We start from the raw sequence: 24226 nt of genomic DNA on the forward strand, positions 1-24226 counted from the left end.
GTTGATGCGGCAGAAATGAGGATGTTGAGATGGTCACTTGGCTGGATAGGAAAAGATAAAGTGAGAAATGAACGAATTAGAAGGTTGACTGAAGTGAAGAATGTATCAATAAAGATGAGAGAAGATAGATTGAAATGTTTCGTACATGTAAAGAGACGAGAGAGGGAGTACGTGGGAAGAAAAGTATTGGACTTACAATATGTGGTAAGAAGAAAAAGGGACGCCTAAAGACGAGATGGTTGGATAGGGTAAAGGGCGATATGAAAGAACTGGGCCTGGAGGAAGATGATTCTATGAACTGAGATGCATGGAGATGTGGGATTCATTATGGCCACACCTAAAGACGAGATGGTTGGATAGGGTAAAGGGCGATATGAAAAAATTGGGCCTGGAGGAAGATGATGCTATGAACCGAGATGCCTGGAGATGTGGGATTCATTATGGTAACCCTGCAAAATGCGGGTAAGCTGAGAGAAGAAAAAGGAGGTTTAATTGCGCATTATCAGATTTAGCACTAATTATCGTTTTTGAACGATTGTACGAAGAATTGGATTTCAGGCTTTTTTGACCTGACACACTTTCGCCCATGTCATGTTAAAGTAAAAATTTGACTTTATTCTCTTATCCTAGACTTTATTCTCCTATCCTAGACTTTATTCTCCTATCCAATTGCACTCTGAACTGTTATTCTATGGTTTTCTCCTTCCCATCATCCTCCAGGTCCTCTCGTACCCCAGCCTACCCAGAATGCACCAGAGACAGGCCATATATCCTCCATTGAAGCCACTGTGGATGGGGCCTTCAGTCAGAATATCGTAGAAGAGGTAGGAAGTATAGAAAAAAAACAGGATCTTTTATATAGATGGAAAAAAATTGACTTCACTAGTTCTTTATTGTTTTTAGCCAACCATTGCTTGGGTGCTCGAATTTCTTACGGATAGAGCACAATATGTTCAATTAGGACAAAACATATCTTCCTGTATAACTACAAATACTGGTGCTCCTCAAGGTTGTGTATTGTCCCCTGTATTATTCACAATATACACGAATGACTGTAGAAGTCAAAACCTGAGTGTCCCTTTAATAAAGTTTGCAGATGACACCGCTCTTCAAGGCCTCATACAAATGGCAACGAAGTGGCTTATAGGCAAGAAATTGATAGATTTGTGTCTTGGTGTGATGCCCACCACCTAGAGCTTAACATAAGCAAGACAAAGGAGCTAGTGATTGACTTTAGGAGAGTGAAGGAACCGATAGAACCGTTAAAATTAAAGGACCAATTCGTCCAGCGAGTTCCTCACTACAAATACCCTGGTGTAACAATTGATGACAGGCTCAAGTGGGATGAACACTTGAAAATAATTAGGCATAAGATGTGCAGACGTACATATTTTTTATCAAAACTCTCTCAGTTTAGAATAGATAAAACCCTCTGCACATTATTTTATAGAGCAGTAATTGAAAGTGTTTTGTCATTTTGTATAACAGCTTGGGGAGGCAATTGCTTAGCAGTGGAAAGGAACAAAATAATTTCAAATATTAAAAAATTCATTAAACGCTATATAAATGATGTTGACGATGTAGATCTTTTATACGAGAAATTTTGTATAAATAAAATAACTAAAATATTAAATGACCAGTATCATCCACTAAGACCATCAGTTATTATGTCAGAAAGAAGTGGTCGCCCTTTCTCTATTTCAACGAAAACAGAGAGACACCGAAAATCTTTTCTGCCGTCCAGTATTAGGCTTTATAACAACAAGCAATAATCATTTTATATAATTATTTCGCATTTTTACTTTCAAAAAATGTAAATATTCAGTGATGCCAAAACTCCGGTTTCACCGGAAAAAACTCCGGTCTGGAGCCAAAAATTCCGGGCTCCGGGCAACTTAGGTCAAATTCCGGTGAGGTCAATTTGTTCCAGGGTTGCCCCCCCCCCCCCCCTCCCCCCACTTTCCAACCACCACATCATCATTACTGCCACTAGTATTACAACCATCATCACTACCACTACTACTGCAACCACCAAAATCATCCTCACTACCACATCATCATTAGTACCACAACTACTACTACAATCACCACCACCACATCATCATCACTACCACTACTACTACAACCACCACAACCACATCATCATCACTACCACTACTACTGCAACCACCACCACCACATCATCATAACTGCAACTACCACAACTACTTCAACCACCACTACCACATCATCAATACCACTACTACTACAACCACCAGCATCACATCATCTTTACAACTACTACTACAACCACCACTACCACATCATCATCACGACCTCTACTACTACAACCACCACCATATCATCATCACTACCACTACTACTACAACCACCACTACATTGTCATTACCTCTACTACTACAACCACCACCACCACATCATCATCACTACCACTACTACTACAACCACCACCACCACATCATCATCACTACCACTACTACTGCAACCGCCACCACCACATCATCATCACTACCACGACTACTACAACCACCACCACCACATCATCATCACTACCACTACTACTGCAACCACCACCACCACATCATCATCACTACCACTACTACTGCTACCACATCATCATCACTACCACGACTACTACAACCACCACAACCACATCATCATCACTACCACTACTACTGCAACCACCACCACCACATCATCATCACTACCACTACTACTACAACCACCACCACCACATCATCATCACTACCACGACTACTACAACCACCACAACCACATCATCATCACTACCACTACTACTGCAACCACCACCACCACATCATCATAACTGCAACTACCACAACTACTTCAACCACCACTACCACATCATCATCACTACCACTACTACTACAACCACCACCACCACATCATCACTACCACTATTACTACAACCACCACTACCACATCATCACTACCACTACTACTACAACCACCACTACCACATCATCACTACCACTACTACTACAACCACCACTACATTGTCATTACCACTACTACTACAACCACCACCACATCATCATCACTGCAACTACTACTACAACCACCACTACCACAACATTATCACTACCACTACTACTACAACCACCACCACGACATCATCACTACCACTACTACTACAACCACCACCATCATCACTACCACTACTACTACTATAACCACCACCACCACATCATCATCACTACCACTACTACTACAACCACCACCACCACATCATCATCACTACCACTACTACTACTACAACCACTACAACATCATCATCATCACTACCACTACTACTACAACCACCAGCACCACATCATCATCACGACCACTACTACTACAACCATCACCACCACCACCACATCATCATCACTACCACTACTACTACAACCACCACTACAACATCATCATCACTACCACTACTACTACAACCACCAGCACCACATCATCATCACGACCACTACTACTACAACCACCACCACCACTACAACATCATCATCATAACTACCACTACTACTACAACCACCACTACAACATCATCATCATAACTACCACTACTACTACAATCGCCACCACCACATCATCACTACTACTACTACTACAACCACCACCACCACCACATCAACATCACTACCACCCCTACTACAACCACCACCACACCATTATCATCACGACCACAACTACCACAACCACTATACCACCACCACATCATCATCACTACAACTACTACTACAACAACAACCACTATCACATCTTCATCATCACTACCACAACTACTACAACCACCAACACCACATCATCCTCACTACCACCAGTACTACAATCTCTACCATTAGGTTTTGGAGCTTTACTTCATTTGAAATAAGGAAACTTTGGGCTTGCATTTGGCAATGTGTTTATGTATCATAATATAATCCTAATCAGTTATCTATTTAGAACTATACAATATGTAAACACAATGCCAAATACCATTCCAATTCCTTTTTCTTGTTTGTGGAAATTCCTCTTTCGGCATTGAAATTCCTACGAGTGATGTCTGAAACTCCTGTGAGCCAAATTTAAAGTTGGCGTCTCTGAATATTAATTTATTAATTTATTTGTTTTGCAATCTTTTCAATTTTCAATTTATAGTGACAGTTTTAACTATTTTACAGTGTTGAAATTATTCATATTATAAAGCGCAGCTCTGGTTATGGAGCTGTTCCTTTTTTATATATATACATCCTATTTCCATTGTATTTTTATCTTATTGTGTAAATTATAACCCGTCTGTACAAAAAATTTCCTTTTTGGGATGCAATAAAGTATTATTATTATTATTATTATTATTATTATTATTATTATTATTATTATTATTATTATTATTATTATTATTATTATTATTATTATTATTATTTTAATGAGTCATTCTCACTAAATTCTATCAGACTATAAACGTTTAAAATTACAGTTTTGTGTTTTGGAATGTTATTTCCTGCTGGCAAATGTTGTGACCTTTTTGGCATCAATAGTGTAATATCTTCTAAACATGCACGAAGTGCTTTACAGGTGGCCCCTAACTAAAAGTAACACTTAACATTGAGGTTATGTAGTGTTATTACGTTTTTTGGGTCCCTAGCCAACACCAAAGAAAGATGTATTGAAGTAAATAAAGATCTGTATATGTGTTTCATCGACTATTCAAAAGCCTTTGATAAAGTACAACACGAAAAACTATTCAAAATTCTATCATCCTTGGACATTGATGGTAAAGATTTAAGAATATTACGGAATTTGTACTGGGAACAAGAAGCAGCAATGCGTGTTGACAATGAACTAAGCAGTTTTACACCTATTAGAAGAGGAGTTAGGCAGGGGTGTGTTTTGTCTCCAGATTTATTCAACCTCTATAGTGAAATGATATTAAGAGATATCGAACATAAGAAGGGGGTGTGTATTGGAGGAAAGAATGTAACAAATCTGAGGTATGCAGATGATACGGTTCTACTGGCAGAATCTGAACATGAACTACAAGAATTACTGGATGTTGTAGTCAGGAGTAGTGAAAATATGGGACTGGAACTGAATATATCTAAAACAGAATGTATGACGGTATCTAAAAATAATAACCCACCAGCCTGTGTAATAACAAGCAGAGGACAAACAATACAACAAGTTGAATGTTTCAAATATTTAGGCTTCAATGTAACATCCAATGGAAAATCAGATTGTGAAATAAAGAAAAGAATAGGTATGGCGAAGAATGCATTCAACCAGCTGCATACAATTATGAAAAACAGGAATATTAGCATGAAAACAAAAATCAAAGTCCTGGATTGCTATGTACTGTCTGTGCTGCTATATGGTTGTGAGAGCTGGACCATAAACAAGACCATGGTTAAAAGACTGGAGGCAGTGGAAATGTGGTTTTACAGAAGAATGATGAGGGTGTCATGGATGGAAAGGAAAAGAAATGAAGAAATTTTAGAAATGGCAAACAGAAAAAGATCACTGATAACAAAAATCATCAAACGCCAAATGGAATTTTTAGGACACATTATCCGCCACCCTGGTTTGGAAATACTCGCCTTGACTGGAAAGATGAATGGAAAAAGAATAAGAGGAAGACAAAGAATAACGTATTTGAAAGGGATAAGAACTTGGACAGATGAAGCTGAGAAAGGTGGCGCTGCTTTAATAGAATTGGCAAGAGATAGATCAGCTTGGCGGAAGATGACCTCCGACGTCTGCTTCAGATATGGAACTACATGAGATGAGATGAGCCAACACTTGGTGGGTAGGATGAGATATGACCATAAGCGCTTGGAAGCTTTGTCATAATCACTATATGACGTGTACATTTATTATTACCATTGGTGCCAGATTTCTGTCTTAAACCAGATTTCCTGGTTTTTTAAAATTGGATTTTAATTTATTTCCAGCATTGAGATCATCTCAACATATTACGATTTAGAGATATTGAGTCACATTTCAATAGAAGTTTCAGGCTTTTTGGATTTGTTGGGAATGGATTTCAGGCTTTTTTGGCCTGATCTATGTGCACCCATGCATTATGCCTGTTATAGCGCTTTACCCCATCTAAACAAGCACCAAGCACTTTACATTGACATCAATTGAAATGTACAAATACACAACAAAAAAACAGATCATCAATTAATTACATTTGAAACAAGTGGGTTTTTGGTTGAATTAAAAAAAATTGAAGGGATGACGATGACCTAAGGGATGCTGGTAGGGAATCCCAACATTGAGGGGTGGCAAATTGAAGGGATGATGATGACCTAAGGGATGCTGGTAGGGAATCCCAACATTGAGGGGTGGCAAATTGAAGGGATGACGATGACCTAAGACCTAAGGGATGCTGGTGGGAATCCCAACATTGAGGGGTGGCAAATTGAAGGGATGACGATGACCTAAGGGATGCTGGTAGGGAATCCCAACATTGAGGGGTGGCAAATTGAAGGGATGACGATGACCTTAGACCTAAGGGATGCTGGTAGGGAATCCCAACATTGAGGGGTGGCAAATTGAAGGGATGACGATGACCTAAGGGATGCTGGTAGGGAATCCCAACATTGAGGGGTGGCAAATTGAAGGGATGACGATGACCTAAGACCTAAGGGATGCTGGTAGGGAATCCCAACATTGAGGGGTGGCAAATTGAAGGGATGACGATGACCTAAGGGATGCTGGTAGGGAATCCCAACATTGAGGGGTGGCAAATTGAAGGGATGACGATGACCTAAGGGATGCTGGAGGGAATCCCAACATTGAGGGGTGGCAAATTGAAGGGATGATGATGACCTAAGACCTAAGGGATGCTGGTAGGGAATCCCAACATTGAGGGGTGGCAAATTGAAGGGATGACGATGACCTAAGACCTAAGGGATGCTGGTAGGGAATCCCAACATTGAGGGGTGGCAAATTGAAGGGATGACGATGATCTAAGACCTAAGGGATGCTGGTAGGGAATCCCAACATTGAAGGGTGGCAAATTGAAGGGATGACGATGACCTAAGACCTAAGGGATGCTGGTAGGGAATCCCAACATTGAGGGGTGGCAAATTGAAGGGATGACGATGACCTAAGGGACGCTGGTAGGGAATCCCAACATTGAGGGGTGGCAAATTGAAGGGATGACGATGATCTAAGACCTAAGGGATGCTGGTAGGGAATCCCAACATTGAGGGGTGGCAAATTGAAGGGATGATGATGACCTTAGACCTTAGGGATGCTGGTAGGGAATCCCAACATTGAGGGGTGGCAAATAGAAGGGATGACGATGACCTAAGACCTAAGGGATGCTGGTAGGGAATCCCAACATTGAGGGGTGGCAAATTGAAGGGATGATGATGACCTAAGGGATGCTGGTAGGGAATCCCAACATTGAGGGGTGGCAAATTGAAGGGATGACGATGACCTAAGACCTAAGGGATGCTGATAGGGAATCCCAACATTGAGGGGTGGCAAATTGAAGGGATGATGATGACCTTAGACCTTAGGGATGCTGGTAGGGAATCCCAACATTGAGGGGTGGCAGCTAGTTTTCATCTAGTTGAATACTTGAAGAAGGGCATTCTTTGTGCTGGGGTGCTCCTTGTATGCTGACTGAACGTGCTCTTCTAGATTATTCTTTTTGAGATGTGCCAAGAGTTGAAAAAGAATGACTTTTTCCAAAAACTTTGAAAGGAACGGATGGTTGGAAACTGGATGGTAGTTTTTCAATTTGTTTTGGTCCAGCGATGGTTTTTAGACCTGTAAATTCCTGGTGGAAAATTTTGCTCATGCGAGCTTGCTGTTTACTATTCATTTCGATTCTTGGGATTTTTTCGCTACGAAGAATTTCAGTCAATTTTTACAGAGCTCATTTACAGGTCTAGGTTTTTTCCAAAGTGGTTTAACTAGAGCTGTCTGTGCCAGACAATAGAGAGGCGTTGATGATTTTAGTACTTGATGGTGTAAAAGAATCAACGCATGGTTTTAAGAGCTGGATTGGTAGAGGATCCAGCTTGCACAATTTTGTGGGCGCTGTCAGTATTATGCTTTTTACAAACTCCTCAGTGACAGGCTGAAAATCAAAGAATTGAGAATGAAATCATCTGAACAATTTCCAAAACTGTCCAAACAATTTCTGATAGTTTCGATTATTTCAGAGAAAAACGTTGCAAATGCTTATGGGAGATCACTTTCATTGATGGTATTGGGTATAGATGGTGATGATTTGTTTCGTCCCAGCAATTATTTACAAATTCTGAAAAACTGCTTGCATGATTGTGTTTCATCAGATTTTGATAATAGATTTTGCTTTCTGACACACGTTGTTCCAATGACGATGACAGGCTTTAAACAATCCCAAGTGTGTTGATGACCCTGATTTTTTATATTTCCTTTCTGTCTTAAGTAGTGATATTTTAGCTGTGTAAACTTCATCGTTATACCAAGGAGCGTATGTTTGTTTTGATATGGGTCGAGTTTTGACTGGTGCATGGCTATCCAAAACTCAACTCACTTATTCCAAAGATTGTTGTCAATAGATTGTTATTTGAGACGCAGTTTTTTTTAAGTTCACTATTAAATTTGTTGATATTTATTTTCTTCAAGTCCCTTGATGTTACAATTAATTTTGTTGATACAAGTCGTGTAAAAATGTTCGGTGATAGTACATACAACTATTTTTTTCCAACAGAGACAAAGCTGTTAACAGCCAGTTGCTCATTTTACAATGAGCACGGTGAGAGCCTTTTCCAAGGACTCAACCTTGTGTTTGCTCAGAGTGGGATGTGAACCCAGGATTTTCTGATCCCAAGGCGAGTGTCATATCACTAGCCACAAGTATTTGTTTTAGAGTGTCAGAGTGGTGTGCTCTATTGGTATGACACTTGCCTTAGGATTGGAAGGTCTTCGGTTAGAGATCCACTCTGACCAAGGCATAGTGGATCTGTACCACTGAGCTGCCCCCTGGTTCTCTACCTTGACATGGTGGGGCAGCTTGTGTGTCTTCGTCATCCTAAGAGCTATGCCAGTGAGAGCTTTGGCTCTCAGGTCAAGTGGGAAAAACCAGACTAAATGAGGACCAATTCCCCGGGAGTGTAAATAACAACTCAACACATCAAAACAACCATGAATACGAAAGCATCAAGAGCAATGGCACTGAGCTGTCAGGACCTCTAAAATAAAAACTCTAACTACATTTGATAAAAGAGAAGAAACAAATTGTATCATTTTTGACATGTCGAAAGCTTTCAGGAAAAATCCATAAATGTGCAGACGTGTAATTGTCCGACAATTGTCAGATTCCCAACATTATCGTCACAATCGTTTTACTCTTTTTCTCATCTTTTTACATTAATTGTAAACACATTGACTTCAAACAGTGGTAACATATGATCTGTGTAAAATTTTCAGGCATTTTAATTTTTTTTTAAAGCTACCATTTTCAGGTCTGAATGTGTTGTTTTTTAATCCAGGTGGCCCATTTTGAGGAAGAAATGAAGAAATTCCGTCTTCGGTCCAAGAGACAGGTCAAGGCCGTGGGCACTAGGACGGAGATGCAATCTCTAAGGAAGGACACGGAAGACACGGCCAATTTCCTTGGCAAGATCAAAGATGCTGTCAAGGTTTGAAGAAATGGATTGAATTATTATTTTTAAAATTAATTTTAATAGGGCAGAGAACCCTCTAAAATCCGTAGAGTATGTATGTAATCCGTCCTAAGAAGAACTAATAATGTATAGATTGTATGGTGGTGTATGTAATCAGTCCTTAGAAGAACTAATAATGTATAGATTGTATGGTGGTGTATGTAATCAGTCCTTAGAAGAACTAATAATGTATAGATTGTATGGTGGTGTATGTAATCAGTCCTTAGAAGAACTAATATTGTATAGATTGTATGGTTATGTATGTAATCAGTCCTTAGAAGAACTAATAATGTATAGATTGTATGGTGGTGTATGTAATCCGTCCTTAGAAGAACTAATAATGTATAGATTGTATGGTGGTGTACGTAATCCGTCCTTAGAAGAACTAATAATGTATAGATTGTATGGTGGTGTATGTAATCAGTCCTTAGAAGAACTAATAATGTATAGATTGTATGGTGGTGTATGTAATCAGTCCTTAGAAGAACTAATAATGTATAGATTGTATGGTGGTGTATGTAATCAGTCCTTAGAAGAACTAATAATGTATAGATTGTATGGTGGTGTATGTAATCCGTCCTTAGAAGAACTAATAATGTATAGATTGTATGGTGGTGTATGTAATCCGTCCTTAGAAGAACTAATAATGTATAGATTGTATGGTGGTGTATGTAATCCGTCCTTAGAAGAACTAATAATGTATAGATTGTATGGTGGTGTTTGTAATCAGTCCTTAGAAGAACTAATAATGTATAGATTGTATGGTGGTGTATGTAATCAGTCCTTAGAAGAACTAATAATGTATAGAATGTATGGTGGTGTATGTAATCCGTCCTTAGAAGAACTAATAATGTATAGATTGTATGGTGGTGTATGTAATCCGTCCTAAGAAGAACTAATAATGTATAGATTGTATGGTGGTGTATGTAATCAGTCCTTAGAAGAACTAATAATGTATAGATTGTATGGTGGTGTTTGTAATCAGTCCTTAGAAGAACTAATAATGTATAGATTGTATGGTGGTGTATGTAATCAGTCCTTAGAAGAACTAATAATGTATAGATGTATGGTGGTGTATGTAATCCGTCCTTAGAAGAACTAATAATGTATAGATTGTATGGTGGTGTATGTAATCAGTCCTTAGAAGAACTAATAATGTATAGATTGTATGGTGGTGTATGTAATCCGTCCTTAGAAGAACTAATAATGTATAGATTGTATGGTGGTGTTGTAATCAGTCCTTAGAAGAACTAATAATGTATAGATTGTATGGTGGTGTATGTAATCAGTCCTTAGAAGAACTAATAATGTATAGAATGTATGGTGGTGTATGTAATCCGTCCTTAGAAGAACTAATAATGTATAGATTGTATGGTGGTGTATGTAATCCGTCCTAAGAAGAACTAATAATGTATAGATTGTATGGTGGTGTATGTAATCAGTCCTTAGAAGAACTAATAATGTATAGATTGTATGGTGGTGTTTGTAATCAGTCCTTAGAAGAACTAATAATGTATAGATTGTATGGTGGTGTATGTAATCCGTCCTTAGAAGAACTAATAATGTATAGATTGTATGGTGGTGTATGTAATCAGTCCTTAGAAGAACTAATAATGTATAGATTGTATGGTGGTGTATGTAATCAGTCCTTAGAAGAACTAATAATGTATAGATTGTATGGTGGTGTATGTAATCAGTCCTTAGAAGAACTAATAATGTATAGATTGTATGGTGGTGTATGTAATCAGTCCTTAGAAGAACTAATAATGTATAGATTGTATGGTGGTGTATGTAATCAGTCCTTAGAAGAACTAATAATGTATAGATTGTATGGTGGTGTATGTAATCCGTCCTTAGAAGAACTAATAATGTATAGATTGTATGGTGGTGTATGTAATCCGTCCTTAGAAGAACTAATAATGTATAGATTGTATGGTGGTGTATGTAATCCGTCCTTAGAAGAACTAATAATGTATAGATTGTATGGTGGTGTTTGTAATCAGTCCTTAGAAGAACTAATAATGTATAGATTGTATGGTGATGTATGTAATCCGTCCTTAGAAGAACTAATAATGTATAGATTGTATGGTGGTGTATGTAATCAGTCCTTAGAAGAACTAATAATGTATAGATTGTATGGTGGTGTATGTAATCAGTCCTTAGAAGAACTAATAATGTATGGATTGTATGGTGGTGTATGTAATCAGTCCTTATAAGAACTAATAATGTATAGATTGTATGGGGGTGTATGTAATCAGCCCTTAGAAGAACTTATAATGTATAGATTGTATGGTGGTGTTTGTAATCAGTCCTTAGAAGAACTAATAATGTATAGATTGTATGGTGGTGTATGTAATCAGTCCTTAGAAGAACTAATAATGTATAAATTGTATGGTGGTGTATGTAATCAGTCCTTAGAAGAACTAATAATGTATAGATTGTATGGTGGTGTATGTAATCAGTCCTTAGAAGAACTAATAATGTATAGATTGTATGGTGTATGTAATCCGTCCTTAGAAGAACTAATAATGTATAGATTGTATGGTGGTGTATGTAATCAGTCCTTAGAAGAACTAATAATGTATAGATTGTATGGTGGTGTATGTAATCAGCCCTTAGAAGAACTTATAATGTATAGATTGTATGGTGGTGTATGTAATCAGTCCTTAGAAGAACTAATAATGTATAAATTGTATGGTGGTGTATGTAATCAGTCCTTAGAAGAACTAATAATGTATAGATTGTATGGTGGTGTATGTAATCAGTCCTTAGAAGAACTAATAATGTATAGATTGTATGGTGGTGTATGTAATCAGTCCTTAGAAGAACTAATAATGTATAGATTGTATGGTGGTGTATGTAATCAGTCCTTAGAAGAACTAATAATGTATAGATTGTATGGTGGTGTATGTAATCCGTCCTTAGAAGAACTAATAATGTATAGATTGTATGGTGGTGTATGTAATCAGTCCTTAGAAGAACTAATAATGTATAGATTGTATGGTGGTGTATGTAATCCGTCCTTAGAAGAACTAATATGTATAGATTGTATGGTGGTGTATGTAATCCGTCCTTAGAAGAACTAATAATGTATAGATTGTATGGTGGTGTATGTAATCCGTCCTTAGAAGAACTAATAATGTATAGATTGTATGGTGGTGTATGTAATCCGTCCTAAGAAGAACTAATAATGTATAGATTGTATGGTGGTGTTGTAATCCGTCCTTAGAAGAACTAATAATGTATAGATTGTATGGTGGTGTATGTAATCAGTCCTTAGAAGAACTAATAATGTATAGATTGTATGGTGGTGTTTGTAATCAGTCCTTAGAAGAACTAATAATGTATAGATTGTATGGTCGTGTATGTAATCAGTCCTTAGAAGAACTAATAATGTATAGATTGTATGGTGGTGTATGTAATCAGTCCTTAGAAGAACTAATAATGTATAGATTGTATTGTGGTGTATGTAATCAGTCCTTAGAAGAACTAATAATGTATAGATTGTATGGTGGTGTATGTAATCAGTCCTTAGAAGAACTAATAATGTATAGATTGTATGGTGGTGTATGTAATCAGTCCTTAGAAGAATAATAATGTATAGATTGTATGGTGGTGTATGTAATCCGTCCTTAGAAGAACTATAATGTATAGATTGTATGGTGGTGTATGTAATCAGTCCTTAGAAGAATTAATAATGTATAGATTGTATGGTGGTGTATGTAATCCGTCCTTAGAAGAACTAATAATGTATAGATTGTATGGTGGTGTATGTAATCCGTCCTTAGAAGAACTAATAATGTATAGATTGTATGGTGGTGTATGTAATCAGTCCTTAGAAGAACTAATAATGTATAGATTGTATGGTGGTGTATGTAATCAGTCCTTAGAAGAACTAATAATGTATAGATTGTATGGTGGTGTATGTAATCAGTCCTTAGAAGAATTAATAATGTATAGATTGTATGGTGGTGTATGTAATCCGTCCTTAGAAGAACTAATAATGTATAGATTGTATGGTGGTGTATGTAATCCGTCCTAAGAAGAACTAATAATGTATAGATTGTATGGTGGTGTTTGTAATCCGTCCTTAGAAGAACTAATAATGTATAGATTGTATGGTGGTGTTTGTAATCCGTCCTTAGAAGAACTAATAATGTATAGATTGTATGGTGGTGTATGTAATCGTCCTTAGAAGAACTAATAATGTATAGATTGTATGGTGGTGTTTGTAATCCGTCCTTAGAAGAACTAATAATGTATAGATTGTATGGTGGTGTATGTAATCAGTCCTTAGAACAACTAATAATGTATAGATTGTATGGTGGTGTATGTAATCCGTCCTTAGAAGAACTAATAATGTATAGATTGTATGGTGGTGTATGTAATCAGTCCTTAGAAGAACTAATAATGTATAGATTGTATGGTGGTGTATGTAATCCGTCCTTAGAAGAACTAATAATGTATAGATTGTATGGTGGTGTATGTAATCAGTCCTTAGAAGAACTAATAATGTATAGATTGTATGGTGGTGTATGTAATCAGTCCTTAGAAGAACTAATAATGTATAGATTGTATGGTGGTGTATGTAATCCGTCCTTAGAAGAACTAATAATGTATAGATTGTATGGTGGTGTATGTAATCAGTCCTTAGAAGAACTAATAATGTATAGATTGTATGGTGGTGTTTGTAATCAGTCCTTAGAAGAGCTAATAATGTATAGATTGTATGGTGGTGTATGTAATCAGTCCTTAGAAGAACTAATAATGTATAGATTGTATGGTGTGGTGTATGTAATCCGTCCTTAGAAGAACTAATAATGTATAGATTGTATGGTGGTGTATGTAATCCGTCCTTAGAAGAACTAATAATGTATAGATTGTATGGTGGTGTATGTAATCAGTCCTTAGAAGAACTAATAATGTATAGATTGTATGGTGACATAATTATTTTAGTACCAGGCTGAATAGGCAGATTCTTAAGATTATGGGACGTAAAAGAACTAGGTTGGATGATGTTTATTAATGCATATATTTAGACTAGAGAAAAATATGTCAAAACTCTGAAATAGGAAATTCATTTACACAAGGTACAGTCGACTCCGCTTAATCGCACCCCGTCAGGAGTTAAGGTTAGCATGTTGATTAAGTGAAATGTGCGATGAAGCAGAAAAGCTAAAAATAGCATCTAAGCACCAGCTTTCATGTGCCATTCATGTAGGACCTTCCCCTATGAGTTTTCTATGGACTTTGGGCCGTCATTTAGGACCTTCCCCTATGAGTTTTCTATGGACTTTGGGCCGTCATTTAGGACCTTCCCCTATGAGTTTTCTATGGACTTTGGGCTGTCATTTAGGACCTTCCCCTATGAGTTTTCTATGGACTTTGGGCCGTCATTTAGGACCTTCCCCTATGAGTTTTCTATGGACTTTGGGCATTCATGTAGGACCTTCCCCTATGAGTTTTCTATGGACTTTGGACCGTCATTTAGGACCTTCCCCTATGAGTTTTCTATGGACTTTGGGCTGTCATGTTCCAGACATTAGACTCATTAGAAGGGTTTTTTTTTTTTGTTTGTTTCTTTTCATTTTCCTTTACTTATTTTTTTGTTTTTTTTTGGTTTGGTTTGATTGTTTGTTTTTTTTATATATGATTTTTTTGTTTTTGGGGGGGGGGGGGGGGGGGTGCTTTTGTTGTAATCGCCAAGCATTGATTGTAGTAATGGCCGTACGTGTGCATTGTAAATGTCATTAGAGTCGTATTGTTGGAAAAGTTGATCAAAACTTCATCACTCCATTGGCTGGCAGAAGAGACATCAGCATTGTGGTTTTTTTCTAAACAACATATTCTGTCGACCTTTCCATCTAAAAAAGACAGCCTTCTGAATGGGAAAAAGACGTGCCTTGAGTTGATGCCAGTTCAGTTGCCTTTTGAGTTTATCAATGTGGACATAGACGGTATAGATAGTTCAGTTGCCTTTTGAGTGTATCAATGTGGACATAGACGGTATTGATAGTTCAGTTGCCTTTTGTGTGTATCAATGTGGACATAGACGGTATAGATAGTTCAGTTGCCTTTTGAGTGTATCAATGTGGACATTGACGGTATAGATAGTTCAGTTGCCTTTTGTGTGTATCAATGTGGACATAGACGGTATTGATAGTTCAGTTGCCTTTTGTGTGTATCAATGTGGACATAGACGGTATAGATAGTTCAGTTGCCTTTTGTGTGTATCAATGTGGACATAGACGGTATAGATAGTTCAGTTGCCTTTTGTGTGTATCAATGTGGACATAGACGGTATAGATAGTTCAGTTGCCTTTTGTGTGTATCAATGTGGACATAGACGGTATAGATAGTTCAGTTGCCTTTTGTGTGTATCAATGTGGACATAGACGGTATAGATAGTTCAGTTGCCTTTTGTGTGTATCAATGTGGACATAGACGGTATAGATAGTTCAGTTGCCTTTTGTGTGTATCAATGTGGACATAGACGGTATAGATAGTTCAGTTGCCTTTTGAGTTTATCAATGTGGACATAGACGGTATTGATAGTTCAGTTGCCTTTTGTGTTCATCAATGTGGACATAGACGGTATAGATAGTTCAGTTGCCTTTTGTGTGTACTCAATGTGGACATAGACGGTATAGATAGTTCAGTTGCCTTTTGGTTTATCAATGTGGACATAGATCGGTATAGATAGTCAGTTGCCTTTTGTGTGTATCAATGTGGACATAGACGGTATAGATAGTTCAGTTGCCTTTTGAGTGTATCAATGTGGACATGACGGTATAGATAGTTCAGTTGCCTTTTGTGTGTATCAATGTGGACATATGACGGTATGATAGTTCAGTTGCCTTTTGTGTGTATCAATGTGGACATAGACGGTATAGATAGTTCAGTTGCCTTTTGTGTGTATCAATGTGGACATTAGACGGTATAGATAGTTCAGTTGCCTTTTGTGTGTATCAATGTGGACATAGACGGTATAGATAGTTCAGTTGCCTTTTGAGTATATCAATGTGGACATAGACGGTAAAGATAGTTCAGTTGCCTTTTCAGTTTATCAATGTGGACATAGACTGGTAATAGATAGTTCAGTTGCCTTTTGTGTGTATCAATGTGGACATAGAGGTATAGATAGTTCAGTTGCCTTTTGTGTGTATCAATGTGGACAATAGACGGTATAGTGATAGTTCAGGTTGCCTTTTGTGTGTATCAATGTGGACATAGACGGTATAGATAGTTCAGTTGCCTTTTGTGGTATCAATGTGGACATGACGGTAAGATAGTTCAGTTGCCTTTTGTGTGTATCAATGTGGACATAGACGGTATTAGATAGTTCAGTTGCCTTTTGAGTGTATCAATGTGGACATGAGGTATAGATTAGTTCAGTTGCCTTTTTGAGTGTATCAATGTGGACATAGACGGTATAGATAGTTCAGTTGCCTTTTTAGTTGTATCAATGTGGACATAGACGGTATGATAGTTCAGTTGCCTTTTAGTGTTATCAATGTGGACATAGACGGTATAGATAGTTCAGTTGCCTTTTCAGTTTATCAATGTGGACATAGACGGTATAGATAGTTCAGTTGCCTTTTAGTTTATCAATGTGGACATAGACGGTATAGATAGTTCAGTTGCCTTTTTAGTGTATCAATGTGGACATAGACGGTATAGATAGTTCAGTTGCCTTTTGAGTTTATCAATGTGGACATAGACGGTATAGATAGTTCAGTTGCCTTTTGTGTGTATCAATGTGGACATAGACGGTATAGATTAGTTCAGTTGCCTTTTCAGTTTATCAATGTGGACATAGACGGTATAGATAGTTCAGTTGCCTTTTGAGTTTATCAATGTGGACATAGATGGTATAGATAGTTCAGTTGCCTTTTGTGTGTATCAATGTGGACATAGACGGTATAGATAGTTCAGTTGCCTTTTGTGTGTATCAATGTGGACATAGACGGTATAGATAGTTCAGTTGCCTTTTGTGTGTATCAATGTGGACATAGACGGTATAGATAGTTCAGTTGCCTTTTGAGTGTATCAATGTGGACATAGATGGTATTGATAGTTCAGTTGCCTTTTGAGTGTATCAATGTGGACATAGACGGTATAGATAGTTCAGTTGCCTTTTCAGTTTATCAATGTGGACATAGACGGTATAGATAGTTCAGTTGCCTTTTCAGTTTATCAATGTGGACATAGACGGTATAGATAGTTCAGTTGCCTTTTCAGTTTATCAATGTGGACATAGACGGTATAGATAGTTCAGTTGCCTTTTGAGTTTATCAATGTGGACATAGACGGTATAGATAGTTCAGTTGCCTTTTGTGTGTATCAATGTGGACATAGACGGTATAGATAGTTCAGTTGCCTTTTGAGTTTATCAATGTGGACATAGACGGTATAGATAGTTCAGTTGCCTTTTGTGTGTATCAATGTGGACATAGACGGTATAGATAGTTCAGTTGCCTTTTGAGTGTATCAATGTGGACATAGACGGTATAGATAGTTCAGTTGCCTTTTTTGTGTATCAATGTGGACATAGACGGTATAGATAGTTCAGTTGCCTTTTGAGTGTATCAATGTGGACATAGACGGTATAGATAGTTCAGTTGCCTTTTGAGTTTATCAATGTGGACATAGACGGTATAGATAGTTCAGTTGCCTTTTGAGTTTATCAATGTGGACATAGACGGTATAGATAGTTCAGTTGCCTTTTGAGTGTATCAATGTGGACATAGACGGTATAGATAGTTCAGTTGCCTTTTGAGTTTATCAATGTGGACATAGACGGTATAGATAGTTCAGTTGCCTTTTGAGTGTATCAATGTGGACATAGACGGTATAGATAGTTCAGTTGCCTTTTGAGTTTATTAATGTGGACATGGACGGTATTGATAGTTCAGTTGCCTTTTGAGTTTATTAATGTGGACATGGACCATATAGATCAATCAAAAGATGAGACGCGAGTCCTCTCTGTAATCCTTTCTTATTTGTTCAAAGCCCAGTAGAGGAAAACAATCCTCAGGTAGAGAATTGCAATCGAGTGGTCAGACAATGTAAATAAACACACAGCATTGGGTGGGCTACCATCACGTTTCACACCTTGTGATGCAGACAGCAAGTGCTGTACTGAGTCAATTATCCCTTCTTGTCTGGTAATCCTTTGATGTCAGTTAACAAGCATTGCGCATCTGACCTGGTCGGGGTCCTATGTAGACAGTGGACTTGCGTTGACAGAAAAGCTTTTTTTCACGCATGATACGAAATTAACGTGCGGAAATGGGTCGATGAAAAACACATTTTCATTACCCTTTTTTTAGGTTGTATTTTTTAGATATATTCCTCCAATCAAGGTGGAATCAAGGTGTAGCTATTAAGCGGAGAAGGTGTGCGATCTAAAAAAAAAATTCAGTTTTTCGGGAATGTGTAGCATATAAGCGGAGTGTGCGATTAAGTGGAGTGAACTGTATGTGTATCCAGTCCTCTGTAAGAGTGGTTCTACACTTCCAATGAGATTGGAACCAGTTTATGGCATCACACTTTTGTTCCCTAAGGGAAATTTGTCTTAAGGGTCTAATCTAAGGGAAGACTGGAATAACTGGGATGTCAGCCACATTGCACTGCTCCAAAGGTCACACAGTGAGGAAGAGAGTTGATCTTGGTATAAGGCTTTTGTTTTTTATCAGGGCCAAAGAGGCTTTTGTTGTATTGTTTTTTATCAGGACCAAAAAGGCCTTTTGTTTTATTGATTTTTATCAGGGCCAAAAAGGCCTTTTGTTTTATTGATTTTTATCAGGACCAAAAAGGCCTTTTGTTTTATTGATTTTTATCAGGGCCAAAAAGGCCTTTTGTTTTATTGATTTTTATCAGGGCCAAAAAGGCTTTTGTTTTATTGATTTTTATCAGGACCAAAAAGGCCTTTGTTTTATTGATTTTTATCAGGGCCAAAAAGGCCTTTGTTTTATTGATTTTTATCAGGGCCAAAAAGGCCTTTGTTTTATTGATTTTTATCAGGACCAAAAAGGCCTTTGTTTTATTGATTTTTATCAGGACCAAAAAGGCTTTTGTTTTATTGTTTTTTATCAGGACCAAAAAGGCCTTTTGTTTTATTGATTTTTATCAGGGCCAAAAAGGCCTTTGTTTTATTGATTTTTATCAGGACCAAAGAGGCCTTTTGTTTTATTGATTTTTATCAGGGCCAAAAAGGCCTTTTGTTTTATTGATTTTTATCAGGGCCAAAGAGGCCTTTTGTTTTATTGATTTTTATCAGGACCAAAAAGGCCTTTGTTTTATTGATTTTTATCAGGGCCAAAAAGGCCTTTTGTTGTATTGATTTTTATCAGGGCCAAAAAGGCCTTTTGTTGTATTGATTTTTATCAGGGCCAAAAAGGCCTTTGTTTTATTGATTTTTATCAGGGCCAAAAAGGCCTTTTGTTTTATTGATTTTTATCAGGGCCAAAAAGGCCTTTGTTTTATTGATTTTTATCAGGGCCAAAGAGGCCTTTTGTTGTATTGATTTTTATCAGGACCAAAAAGGCCTTTTGTTTTATTGATTTTTATCAGGGCCAAAAAGGCCTTTTGTTTTCTTGATTTTTTTCAGGGCCAAAAAGGCCTTTTGTTTTATTGATTTTTTTCAGGGCCAAAAAGGCCTTTTGTTTTATTGATTTTTTTCAGGACCAAAAAGGCCTTTTGTTTTATTGATTTTTTTCAGGACCAAAAAGGCCTTTTGTTTTATTGATTTTTTTCAGGACCAAAAAGGCCTTTTGTTTTAGGGCCAAAAAGGCCTTTTGTTTTAATAATTTATTTTTAATGAGGGCCAAAAAGTCCTTTTGTTTTACTATTTTATATTCTGTGCCTGATAACTTTATCTGAATCTTTGACTATTTAATCATTTTTGTTTTTACTGGCTTGGATGTTCTTTTCTGATATTGCGATGCTGAATCAATGGATGTGACTTTTTGCCTTTCCTCCTGATTCCAGGACCAGTTACAGGAAGTACAGGAGATGAAGTCCAACAGTCTCAATCTGTCGGCAGATGTGGAGAAGAGTCGGACACAATTACAGAGGAATGCCGATCCTCATTATCATTCTCTGTTACAGGTAATGTCTCCTATGGTGGTAGTGGTTGATGGTGGTGGTAATGTCTCCTATGGTGGCAGTGATTGATGGTAGTGGTTGATGGTGATGGTAATGTCTCCTATGGTGGCAGTGGTTGATGGTGGTGGTAATGTCTCCTATGGTGGTAGTGGTTGATGGTGATGGTAATGTCTCCTATGGTGGTAGTGGTTGATGGTGATGGTAATGTCTCCTATGGTGGTAGTGGTCGATGGTGGAGGTAATGTCTCCTATGGTGGTAGTGGTTGATGGTGATGGTAATGTCTCCTATGGTGGTAGTGGTTGATGGTGATGGTAATGTCTCCTATGGTGGCAGTGGTTGATGGTGGAGGTAATGTCTCCTATGGTGGTAGTGGTTGATGGTGGAGGTAATGTCTCCTATGGTGGTAGTGGTTGATGGTGATGGTAATGTCTCCTGTGGTGGTAGTGGTTGATGGTGGAGGTAATGTCTCCTGTGGTGGTAGTGGTTGATGGTGTAGGTAATGTCTCCTATGGTGGTAGTGGTTGATGGTGGTGGCAGTGGTTGATGGTGATGGTAATGTCTCCAATGGTGGTGGTAATGTCTCCTATGGTGGTAGTGGTTGATGATGGTGGTAATGTCTCCTACGCTTGTAGTGGTTGATGGTGGTGGTAATGTCTCCTACGCTGGTAGTGGTTGATAGTGGTGGTAACATCTTCATGGCCATGAATCTTTTTTTTTCCTAGGGGAAGGCCTTAGACCCAGCCAGTGCTAAACAGCTACAGGATATCCAGCTGATGGCTCAGGTTTTGGAGCAGACGCTATCAGAAGTGAACCATAATCTGGACTGGCAGTGGGAACAACACCTGGCGAAGCGGTCCAAGCAAGGACGGTAGGCAGAATTGTCATACAAAGCTGTGGACTGTAGGCAGAATACTCATACATAGCTGTGGACTGTAGGCAGAATAGTCATACACAGCTGTGGACGGTAGGCAGAATAGTGGTACAAAGCTGTAGACTGTAGGCAGAAAAGTGGTACAAAGCTGTGAACTGTAGGCAGAATAGTGATAAAAACCTGTGGACGGTAGGCAGAATAGTGGTAAAAAGCTGTGAACTGTAGGCAGAATAGTCATACTAGGTACAGAAAACTGATTTTTCAAACCCAACAATGCTCAATTTAGTCACTTTTGCTTAAAAGAGTTTGCAATTCTGAGCATTTTGATACCAATATCATACATGTATCTCAATTTTTAAGGAAGATATGGTCATTTGAAAATTTGACAATTTCGTCGTCGCGACACCCTGCTTCAGCACCCAACTTCGGGACTTCGTATAAAAAAAAGTATCGGGCTCACAATGACAAAATTTCAACTGCTTAGAGTCTCATAGAAATTAAACAACTCCAATTTTTTTCAGAACTCTAGCTCTTTATTTAATTACATTTTAAGCGCCACGAAAACGCAAAAAATGCATATTTCCCATAAATCGCCAAGGGAGACAAAAAAATGTGTCCGCCGAGGCAGCCTCTGGTCGGCACGCCATTTTGCTCTCACTGACTGGGCTGTGCAACTCGTGTTTATTTACCAAAGTTAAATGCTGGGCGAATGCGGGCGATACTTATAATCGGTACGGCATTTCCATATTTTAAGAGAAAAATGGATGAGCTTTCCAGTAATGTAAAAATAGTCTGCTGAAATTTTGTGGAAATGAGTTTAATCTTCCTTTTTTTGAGAAATTTTAAAAATAAAATCGCTTCCCCTAAATAAACCAACAGTTATTTGGTATCGATCGAAACGTCAAGATCTTGTGCACATTTTAAACCAATTACTGATCCGATACCACCCATGGCCCGAATTCGCCAAGCTCTTCAAGATGACCGATCGCGAAAAGTTCGTTTTTTCCATCAGCGGGCGAGCCGATTAGTGACTTGTTTCAAAACCCACTTAAATTATCTTCAAAAAAAGCAGATAAATCATTTAGACACCATTTTAAAGGGATTTGAATAAGCTTTCGATTGATATAAATTTTATCCTTGTCATTTTGATATTTAATGGAATACAACGAAGTAAAATTTATGTAAAACTCATCGAAAATTGTCCGCCAGAGCGCATTAGCGGCAGTTTGCCGTACCTAGTCATACAAAGCTGTGAACTGTTGGCAGAATAGTGGTACAAAGCTGTGGAGTGTAGGCAGAATAGTCATACAAAGCTATTGACTGTAGGCAGAATAGTCATACAAAGCTGTGGACTGTAGGCAGAATAGTCATACAAAGCTGTGGACTGTAGGCAGAATAGTGGTACAAAGCTGTGGGCTGTAGGCAGAATAGTCATACAAAGCTGTGGACGGTAGGCAGAATAGTGGTACAAAGCTGTGGACGGTAGGCAGAATAGTGGTACAAAGCTATGGACAGTAGCAGAATAGTGGTACAAAGCTGTGGACTGTAGGCAGAATAGTCATACAAAGCTGTGGACTGTAGGCAGAATAGTCATACAAAGCTGTAGACTGTAGACAGAATAGTGGTACAAAGCTGTAGACTGTAGGCAGAATAGTGGTACAAAGCTGTGGACTGTAGGCAGAATAGTCATACAAAGCTGTAGACTGTAGGCAGAATAGTCATACAAAGCTGTGGACGGTGGGCAGAATAGTGGTACAAAGCTGTGGACTGTAGGCAGAATAGTCATACAAAGGTGTGGACTGTAGGCAGAATAGTGGTAAAAAGCTATTGACTGTAGACAGAATAGTCATACAAAGCTGTGGACTGTAGGCAGAATAGTGGTAAAAAGCTGTGGAAGGTAGGCAGAATAGTGGTACAAAGCTGTGGACTGTAGGTAGAATAGTCATACAAAGCTGTGGACTGTAGGCAGAATAGTGGTACAAAGCTGTGGACTGTAGGCAGAATAGTGGTACAAGCTGTGGACTGTAGGTAGAATAGTCATACAAAGCTGTGGACTGTAGGCAGAATAGTGGTACAAAGCTGTGGACGGTAGGCAGAATAGTGGTACAAAGCTGTGGACTGTAGGTAGAATAGTCCAACAAAGCTGTGGACGGTAGGCAGAATAGTGGTACAAAGCTGTGGACTGTAGGTAGAATAGTCATACAAAGCTGTGGACTGTAGGCAGAATAGTGGTACAAAGCTGTCGACTGTAGGCAGAATAGTGGTACAAGCTGTGGACTGTAGGTAGAATAGTCATACAAAGCTGTGGACTGTAGGCAGAATAGTGGTACAAAGCTGTGGACGGTAGGCAGAATAGTGGTACAAAGCTGTGGACTGTAGGTAGAATAGTCCAACAAAGCTGTGGACGGTAGGCAGAATAGTGGTACAAAGCTGTGGACTGTAGGTAGAATAGTCATACAAAGCTGTGGACGGTAGGCAGAATAGTGGTACAAAGCTGTGGACTGTAGGTAGAATAGTGGTACAAAGCTGTGGACTGTAGGTAGAGTAGTGGTACTGTAAAAAGTTAAAAACAAATATATATAAGAG

General features: G+C 38.2%; 1 protein-coding gene across 2 annotated transcripts in view; it reads left to right on the forward strand.

The window, feature by feature from the left end:
- LOC144979421 (uncharacterized) overlaps positions 1 to 24226 on the forward strand; it is a 100098-nt gene that overhangs the window by 40134 nt on the left and 35738 nt on the right. For both annotated transcript variants that reach the window (XM_078926063.1, XM_078926064.1), the window contains exons 15-18: positions 721 to 824; positions 9486 to 9635; positions 20652 to 20771; positions 21492 to 21637. In XM_078926063.1, coding sequence (XP_078782189.1) covers positions 721 to 824; positions 9486 to 9635; positions 20652 to 20771; positions 21492 to 21637 — 520 coding nt within the window. The remainder of the gene's footprint in view (positions 1 to 720; positions 825 to 9485; positions 9636 to 20651; positions 20772 to 21491; positions 21638 to 24226) is intronic.

Source organism: Berghia stephanieae, chromosome 9, assembly GCF_034508935.2.
Source record: "Berghia stephanieae isolate SIO BIC M18660-M18661 chromosome 9, UCSD_Bste_1.3, whole genome shotgun sequence".
In the NCBI taxonomy this organism is placed as follows: Eukaryota; Metazoa; Mollusca; class Gastropoda; order Nudibranchia; family Aeolidiidae; genus Berghia; species Berghia stephanieae.